The sequence below is a fragment of the Ostrea edulis genome, chromosome 6, assembly GCF_947568905.1.
Source record: "Ostrea edulis chromosome 6, xbOstEdul1.1, whole genome shotgun sequence".
In the NCBI taxonomy this organism is placed as follows: Eukaryota; Metazoa; Mollusca; class Bivalvia; order Ostreida; family Ostreidae; genus Ostrea; species Ostrea edulis.
Window position 1 is genome coordinate 72,132,169 of NC_079169.1, and position 9,654 is coordinate 72,141,822.

Sequence of the window (9,654 nt, forward strand, 5' to 3'; positions counted from 1 at the left end):
TTGTATTTTGAAAGTACGAAAGATTTCTGCCAGATGGATACCGTATATATTGACAGATGACCAAAAATGGGTATGAGTACAAACCGCTAAGCAATTGCTCAAAATGTTTCCCAAATTCAATCAAAGACAATTTGCAAACATTGTTATTGGTGACGAAACATGGGTTCACTATTCTGAACCAGTAAGGAAAATTGGAAACAAAAATATGGCTAACTAAACACGGTAGAAGGCTTGTAGTTGCCAAAAAAACCATAAGCACAAAGAAGGTTCTTTATCGCATATTCTTCTCATGTGATGGTATAGCCGTAAAAATTCTGGTGTCAAAAGGCAAAAATGTTACAGGTCATTTTTTCCCTGTTACATTTGGTGCCGTGACCAGGATGGGAGAAAATGCAGTGGACCAGACCATGATTTGAACCCTGACCCTGATTCTCCAGTCAGTTGCACTACCAACTAAGCTGTCAGGCGATCAAATCTGTCTGACCTACTCATTTGGATAGGAATATGTGAAGCAAGTCTGTAATTATCTGGATGGAATGTACATTGTATAAATCAGGTCTGTCATTATCTATAGATAGGAACCTGTAAATCTGGTCTGGTTAGAACATATGTGAAGCAAGTCTGGCATTATCTGTATAGGACTATATAAAGCAGCTTGTAATAGTGTTATCCAAATAGGGTTATTTAAATAAGGCAGGATTGGCATTATTTGATTAACACTAAACAACTCTGTATGGCAAACACTCACTGAGCAACTACATGCAACATATTGCCAACATGCATTAGCATCCAATCTTGTTTACAATGTCTCTTTCGCACACAGAGAAAAATGGCCAGAAGTAGGTGATAATAATGATACCGTTTGCCCTTCAGTGTTGCAGAATATTCTAACCTAACTGGCCCATGACCATGCAAGTATTTTTAATACAGGCTTCATAATTTAATTGTAAATTTTTTTTTAAAAATTGTTATCAAAATATCTATCCTCATCCCACCCCAAAGTTTCAAGAAATGTAATATCAAATCTTTTAAAGTCACTTAAGAAGCAAGAAAGGTAGTCTTGATCATCAAGATGCATTGACTCGTTCGTCTGATAAAGACAAGCGTCTGGATGATTGAGACTACAAGAAAGGTTATCCAATACACCAGTTTCGAGATATGAGCTCTTCTGTGTAGGAGGTGCGTATCAATTCAATTGATGACAGTAATATGATTTGATGCGTGCATCAATTCAATTTTGCATGCAATGATTGAATTGATGATATCTTCAATTAAAGACATCTTCCAATTATTTGAGTTTCTATTAATTTGGTGCTCCATATATCAGACCCACTTTAAACATTTCCTGCAGACTTAGAAAAGTCTCACCATGAAAGCACAGGCCACATTAGAAAGACAATGAAAAATTATAATTGATATGAAAAGTTGCCACCAGAAAGTTCATTTTGCCATTGTAAAGTACGAAGTTAGAAATATTAGTCAGCGCCTTAACTTCTTCAATAGTGTACTTGTCACAAAGGTTATTTTTGACCAGACAATGTATCATGACCTTGAGACAGGTGATTAATCAAGGTCAAAGAGAAAGTTAGAAATATTGTTTGTCTTAGCTAGGCCATAATTTTATAATGAAGAGACAATAGTATAGGATTAAACACTCTTTTTGAAGAATTTATCGATATCTAAACTCTGGACATTTTACTCACAAACTGTATAAAAATGCAAAGCACTTTTATGTTAAGTTCGCAAGTAAAATGTTCAGAGTTTACATATCGGTAAATTCCTCTGAAAGAGTTTGATTTTTATAATTCAAATTCATTCACTGAATATATTATATATTAGATTTTGTGATTGAAGAGTTCACATGCAAATTAATGTTATACATTAATATCACAGAATCTCATTTTAGAGAGTTTATTATTTGTTTTGTAAACAAAGATTGCGGTATGCTATTGTTCACGAAATTTTCAAAAGAAATGGATATCGATCTAAGTTTATTATATCTTTCACATTTCAAGCAATTTTGGGGTAAAATGTGTTGTCTTAAAGTTAAAATTTGTGACTATGCAAAATTAAGATACATTATATTAAAAAAAATCAATATTTTACTTGTTTGTTTACATAAAAAGATTCAGGTCTTTGTTTACATAACAGAGATTGAAGTCTGAGATATTGCTTTTACTCTTGCATTCAGAAGGTCAACATTTTGGCTGTCAACATTAAATGAGTTATGTTTTTAATGTTTAACATCAAAAATGAAAATGCTTTTATCAATAATCGTGAACCAGTCCCTTTAAGTGATATAGACTGAATCTTGTTATATAACCTTGAGTTCATGCTTTTGAGACTGTTTCAAGTGATTATTCTTATACAATGTGGAAGGCCCTGGGTATGAATAGTGCATGCACTAATCAGGTCACCATCATATTATTTTAAAACAATTAAAAAAATTAGAAGTTTCCCCGCTGATTCTCTGAACATTATGTTATTTGTTTTCAGGTGCCTATGAATACATCACGTTGTTGGATTTATTGATGTGTAAATTATCGTTCACCTTCATTTTTGCCCAATCAATAATAAATAACATTGGAATTATAAGGTCATATTCGGCACGAAGATTGTCTATGATCAGATGGCATCATGACTCTGAAACAAGATTGGCTATCCTGGCAAAAGAAGTGAGAGGCAATTATCCTGGTCCTCCCTCTACCCTGGGGTGGCTTGTTGAAACTTGACCTATCTTGTAATGGAGATAATATTACCAGGTAGAATCTTAAATACTTTGCGCAGAAGTCTCCTGAAGAATAGTTAACCACTTTGTCTTGACCATAATTTTGTAATGGAGAAATACTTGAATTATATATTACTTGGTTGCTTGTTGAAGTTTGACATATGTTGATGGATCTAACTGGGCTTGGATTATGGATGATAACACATATACAATCATACATGAATTATAATTCAACAAATAATCACATATTTAATGGTTTATTACTAGTAAATTATTTTTGTGTGCATGAAATCATTGAAATGACAATATTCCCAACTTCTTGTACCACAAGGAAAACAAGAATACTTATTAAAATGCAACAAGTTTGTTATGCAACAGAAATGTTGAATTCATCACAGATCACTGGGCACTAAATAGTGTCATAGATATAACAAGAAACATTTCCCCCATAGTAATTGCATAGGAATTCATAGATCCACCACACCATGTCTCTCGGGAGATATCCTTGGCTTTCTTCTTGAACTGAATACCTGAAATAGTATATAGCAATACCTGAAATAGTATATAGCAATACCTGAAATAGCTTAGAATGAAGTGATCATGATAACAGATCCACTCATGAACAAGATTTCATTTCCAAGAAATATAATAAACAGACATGTACTCTTATCAATTATCACTCAATTCTTCACCAAAACATTTGTGTATTATTTAAAATGAGAGGCCCATGGGCCTTGACAATCATCTGAGTAGCATGCAACAACTTTTCCATGGACACCTAAATCAAACAAAGTGTTAAATGTTTGTTTTTGGAATGAAAATATATTGTTCTTAGCTTTTAGATAAGTTTTTAACAAAGTCCACATATAAAAGAGCATTTCAAACAAATAATCATGTACTGTACAAATTTCACTATATGATTCCTGCTCCCTGAAGCATCAATAACTAGCCCACTTTCCACAATTTCGGTGGTAGTCTTCATGCTATAGATATACATATAGTATTGGTCACAACACACTGAGGAGGAGGACTTTACTGATAAAATTTGTCTGTTTATCCCAGCCCTAAAGCCTGAACTCCTGACACATGTGTAGAGAGGGCTACCTGCTCTTCATAACCATACACACAATACTGCTTCATAATAATCTGAAGTAAAACATTACTTTTAAGATTAAATGCTTTCTCACTACATAATCATTTGGGGGCCTGTCCTAGAGTCCCACCCCTGGACTAGGGATGATGAATTTCCCAAATTTGGTATAAAGACCCATGCTCATCAGAACCATGTAAATAGTTTTTCTTCCAGCTATTTCTTCACAAGCCTCTATCTGTAACTAGTCTTGAAGTAATGAATTCCATGGTGGTAGTTTTCATGCTATTTATAGCCATGCATATATAGTACATATATTTTATTATACTGCACAAAAATAAAGAGAATGATTTAATTTACAACATAAATGGTATCATCACTCTTTTATCTACCAATTACATGTATTTAGCTCTGCCCTTAAGTCTGAACCCCGGATGTAGGGGTTGGGAATTTCAAACTTTAGGTAGAGAGAGGGCTGCATGCTCTTCACAACAACTTGTAACGTATCTATTCCCAATACACAGGGGTAAAGATGATATTTTTATAACCATTTCTACAGTACATGTTTTCTTCATGATACACAGAACTAACAACCATATCTAAATATGGTGAATGCTTTACACTGTACACCCATTTGGACCCAAGCTTAAAGCCTGAATGAACCCCTTGCCCAGGGGGTCATGGTAATTATAATTTTGGTAGAGGGCTCTATCTTCTTCATAACCATGCATATAGTAGTTCTTCAAGCTGTGCAGGGTTAAAGAAGAGGGCTTTTAGGGACACAAGATATTCAAAACTTGAAACCACCATCTTTATTTTAGCGGTATTCACAAATCTTTGCTTGAAAATTCAATGGAAAACATTACCTAAAAATTGAAATCCTTAAAAAATCTTGTGATTATGCATTTCATGTATTACTGACCAATTTACATTGTTGTTTAATCAAAAAATAGAAAATTCATGTAAGCACAGTATTTTTAAGGTAATGAAATACCCAAGATTTTGGACAAATAGAATGAAGTAGAATTTTTGTTGAGATTTTCTATTATTTGATCAAATAACAATATAAATCGGTCTTTAATACATGAACTGCAACACCTTCCCCCAATTTGGTGGTTTTTCCATTGAATTTTCAAGTAAAGATCTGTAAATAATGCAAAAATAAAGGTGATTTCATGGGAAAAATTTGTGGGAAATGTGGTGTTTTTTGGCAATATTAAATCAAATACACATAGTTTTCTATAATTTTTTTTTAGGGGGTATCCTACATATATGTCAAGAATGCAATTTCTTCACCATATGAACTACAAAGCCCTGCCTCAGGGTCATGAATTTCACAAATTTGGTAAAGATTTCTCTTATTATTATTATTACTATGAACTCAGTTTGGTTGTTTCATATTAAGGAGTAAAGAAAATTTAGAAAATTTTTAATATATATAGCAATGCACTTTCACAATGTGAATCCTAACCACTCTAGTACCAAATTCCCTGACCCTGGGGCCATGAACTTCACAACTTTGGTAAAGACATCTTTGCTCATTATGACTATATATATACAAAACGTCCCTGAGTAAAGAAGAAGGCTATCAAATATAACATCACTTTTCGTGTTTTGACCCCATCCCTCAGACCCCTGGAGTGCAATGACCATGAAATTCAAAAATATAACTTCCCCCTACCCCAAACATGTTCCATACCAAATTTGGTGAAAAATGGCCATAACATAATTTCAGATAAATTGATTATGTTCAAATGCTAGTGCATGACGGACAACTAGTAATCCCAGTATGTCGACATCTAAGTGATTCAGGTGTCCTAAAAATGAGATTTTTAATACAAGCACTCTAGATAACAATTTTAAAACTTACTTCCTGTAAAAAGCTGACCCAAGCTTCATAATACCCTTGGGACATCCATGTCTCATTATGGGTACCACCAGGAAACTTTGCCATTTTCTTGAGTGAGCTACCAGACACCTGCAATATAATTTGGAGTGTTTATCTTTTAATTTTTCATTCACTAAATGGGTTTCACAATTTTCTCTATTTAAAACTACAATACATGTAGTTTTACCTGGGTAACTGTTAGTAATTTTACATGTGTAATTGTAACTGTGTAACCTTTAGTAATACGTAATTTTAAAAGCGAAATGTTTCCACACTGCCAAACGACAACATGCCTGTGGCTCTGTAGTTTAAAATAGTAAAGTTCATTGTTATTTTTGTCAGACTCAAATCCCGTGGGGATCTGGGTTAGAATAAGTCCTCAGTACCCCTTGCTTGTCGTAAGAAGTGACTAAATGAGGCAGTCTTTCGGATGACCTGGCAAGAACTGAGGTTCCATGTCACAGCAGGTGTGGCACAATAAAAATCCCTCCCTGCTCAAAGGTCGGAAGCACTGAGCATTGCTTAAATTTTGCTGCCCTTCACCAGCAATGGTAATGTCTCCATATGGATGAAAAATTCTCAAGAGGGACGTTAAACAATATAAATTCAATCAATCGTCAGACTGAAGGCAAACAACAGTCTGAGTATTATTCGACGTTATTTTGTCCCTCTTGAAGGTAAAATAATAAGTACAGATTATTTTATGATGCATTTTACTGAACTCTTTTGCATTAAACGTATCAAACCGAAAATCGAGGCAATGAATTGAGCGTTTATATTGAACAGTATCAATATTTCGGTGAATCATTTTAGCCCTAATTTTAATAATTTTGAATTTTCTCAAAGCTCCTGATTTTATGCACTAAATAGTGGGTAAATTGTAAGAAAACTAATCCCTCATTATTTACTCGTGTGGGATCGAGAAATTCCACTTCTGCAACAAGTTTGATGTCTGTCAAGCAAAGGGTTCTCAGATATTGAGTGGACAGTATATTCCTAAGTCCAGTTTGACCCTTGACCTTGTGACCTCAAAATCAATGGGGGTCATCTTTTCCTGAAAATGTACCAGTGTACCAAGTTTGGTGTCTATCAAGCAAGGGTTCTCTAGACACTGAGTGGTCAGTATATTCCTATGCCCAGTTTGACCCTTGATCTTTGGCCATGTGACCTCAAAATCAATAGGGGTCATATACTCCTTATGATGTACCAGTGTACTGAGTTTGATGTCTGTCAAGCAGAGGGTTCTCAAGATATTGAGCGGACAATGTCAAAATTGTCTTCCCATGTCCAGAGTAGATTGATCCTTGACCTTTGGACCTGAAAAACAATAGGGGTCCTCTTCTACTCATAACCAACCCATATATAAAATATCATTATGATCAAGTGAATGGTTCTCTAGATATTGAGATGACAACATGTGGTCTACTGACCAACATACCGACCAACAGGTGCAAAGCAATATGTCCCTCTTCTTTGAAGGGGGTCATAAAATAATAATAACTTTCCAATAAAGAAAACAAGTCCCAATGAACAACAAACATTTGAGCCCATGAACAAAGGAAATCCTATGATATACTACTGCAGTATAACAAAAGAAACTTACACTGTGTAGTTTTGACATCATTTTGGGTGGTATTAACTTGTCTCCTTGTCCTGAGAGAAATAAGGTCGGAATGGTAATCTGCTGAATTCTATCTACTGTTGGATACTGGAAAAATACACTTGATTCATTAAACCATCTTATTCAATTTGATTAACAATCTTTTGTATAGCCCCTCCCAATAATATGCATTTGCTATTCCTTCATTTGACATCATTGAATATTGACCATTATTTTTTTTTTCAAACATGTTAATATTATTTAAAAGTACTTGCCTTATTTTTAAATAGAAAGACAGGTATATATTTCAGAATGTACAAATCTGCAAAAATGGACCGCGCAATGTCTGGAAGCGATGTGAAGGAATTCTCTAAGATTAGAGCTGAGATATGTGGAGAGTATTTCCTGCTGCTGGCCAGCCAAACAGCCACAGCGCCCCCTAGGGAGCGTCCAAACACTACAATTTTGTCTTTATTTATATCTGGACGGTTAAGTAAAAAATCCATTGCTGCTTCCGAGTCTAAATATAACCCTGTAATAAATGAATCACATAAATTACAAGTACATTTAACTGTATCACACGTAGTGAAATAGATCAAGTTCTTAGAGTTAGGACAGTCTATTGAATCAGATTCAGATCGAAAATGACAGGGTTTGACACAAACAGTAGTCCTGTAGTTTAAAGATATTGAAAATACAACTAGGCTAGTTGTTTGTATGGTGGACTATTGCATATTAATAGAACATTTTTTTCCCAATAGATTGTTGGGCAAAGTGACTAATTCTAATACATGTGTGCCGGAAATCTGATAGTAAGGACTCTGAGCTCCATGTTTAACATTGAAGCAGTCTGACAATAAAGTCTGATCTCTGTTTATATGAGATTGGGCTTTAGTCTGATTGAATATTGAAGGAAAATGGTAGGTGAAGGTCCTATTGCCTTTTTCAAGTTGGAGTTGAATGTGATATGGGCATCATCGAAAGCATGACACTGATGTGGAAAATGCTGGAAATGCATTCCAAGAATATCTAAATTCATTTATAAAGCGGGAGGGGTTTACGTTAAAGGTTTCAAGCTTGAAGCCATCCCCTCAGGTCTGTGGCCCTTGGACTACTAAATTTTTCACTAGCTCTATAGACTATTGCCTACATGGAGTCCATTCATTAGTGTCAAGCTCTTAATGTTAAACTTGGGGTCAGTATCGTTTAGAGCAATATGGATTTTACGCTTTACAAAATAAATTTATTATTATCATATTTAGTAGTATGTCAGTGCCACTGTGGTCAAGATTGCACAGGTCTATGAGGACCAGTCAAGTTCCAATCTATATTTGGCATAATGGAATCAAAACACTGCCTTGAATATATAAATTTACAGAAAGTTCTACTATTCTGGGAGATTTTCTTTGGCTGAATCAGCAGAAAACATCAATTATTTAAACATTCTTCCTACCCATGATGCAACACCCGAATAGTTGTGCTGTTTTACCTGACTCTGAAGGAGACCCTTCACTCCGTCCATACCCCCGGTACTCCACCATTAAAACATTTACCCCAGTATAAGCATGTAAATCACCTGCATTAGGATACCTATCAAAATAAAAGATGTAAATATAGGTAACTGCACATAAACGCCTGGCTATTATTAGTTATTAGGTTAGTCAATGTCCATCTAAAGAAATATATTATGATAATTTTGCACACATTTGTACATCTAGTGTAATCTACATCATATCATATATGTACAGAATTAAGCTTTTGTGTGTGTAATGATAGAGAGAGAGAGAGAGAGAGAGAAAGAGAGGAGGGGGAAGAGAGAAGGAGGAAGAAAGATATCCTTGCCAGAACTAACCTGTGTCCTATATTTCCAGCATTGCCATGGAAATATATCACAGTTGGAGCATTAGGATTAGAATGTTTTATAAGCACCACATTGATTTTGACATTGTCTTTAGTGGTGATGAAATGGTTCTCTCCATGCAGATTGAATCGTTGAGGACTGTCCACAAACAGTCTGGACTGAGGGGGCTGTTCCGGATAATACAACAGCATATCCTGGGCATTGTAAAATACACCTGTAACCATAGCAACATAAACATATCTGTGAGTCAATAAACAGCTTGAATTGCCATTGATATACTAGAAGTCTAAGATATGATTATTTCTTCTCAAGAAATCAACACAATAAAAAGTTAGAACACATGTTCTCAGATCGATGGAATCTTACACTATATCACCATTCCTTCATCAAGGGTAAGTTAGGATATCAAACAGAAAAATGCCTAATTTCATGACAGAAGTATATTATGTCACACAAATTATACTATTTTTGACATCCTAAGATAGAT

General features: G+C 34.7%; 1 protein-coding gene across 1 annotated transcript in view; it reads right to left on the reverse strand.

Annotated features, from left to right (window-relative positions):
- Window positions 1-2,969: 2,969 nt before the first annotated feature.
- The window catches only part of LOC125647942 (protein ABHD13-like), a 9,423-nt gene continuing 2,738 nt past the window's right edge, over window positions 2,970-9,654 (reverse strand). The window contains exons 2-7 of the mRNA XM_048874815.2: window positions 9,159-9,381; window positions 8,796-8,896; window positions 7,582-7,838; window positions 7,310-7,414; window positions 5,689-5,796; window positions 2,970-3,258 (exon numbers count right to left, since the gene is read on the reverse strand). Coding sequence (XP_048730772.1) covers window positions 3,196-3,258; window positions 5,689-5,796; window positions 7,310-7,414; window positions 7,582-7,838; window positions 8,796-8,896; window positions 9,159-9,381 — 857 coding nt within the window. The 3' untranslated portion in view covers window positions 2,970-3,195. The remainder of the gene's footprint in view (window positions 3,259-5,688; window positions 5,797-7,309; window positions 7,415-7,581; window positions 7,839-8,795; window positions 8,897-9,158; window positions 9,382-9,654) is intronic.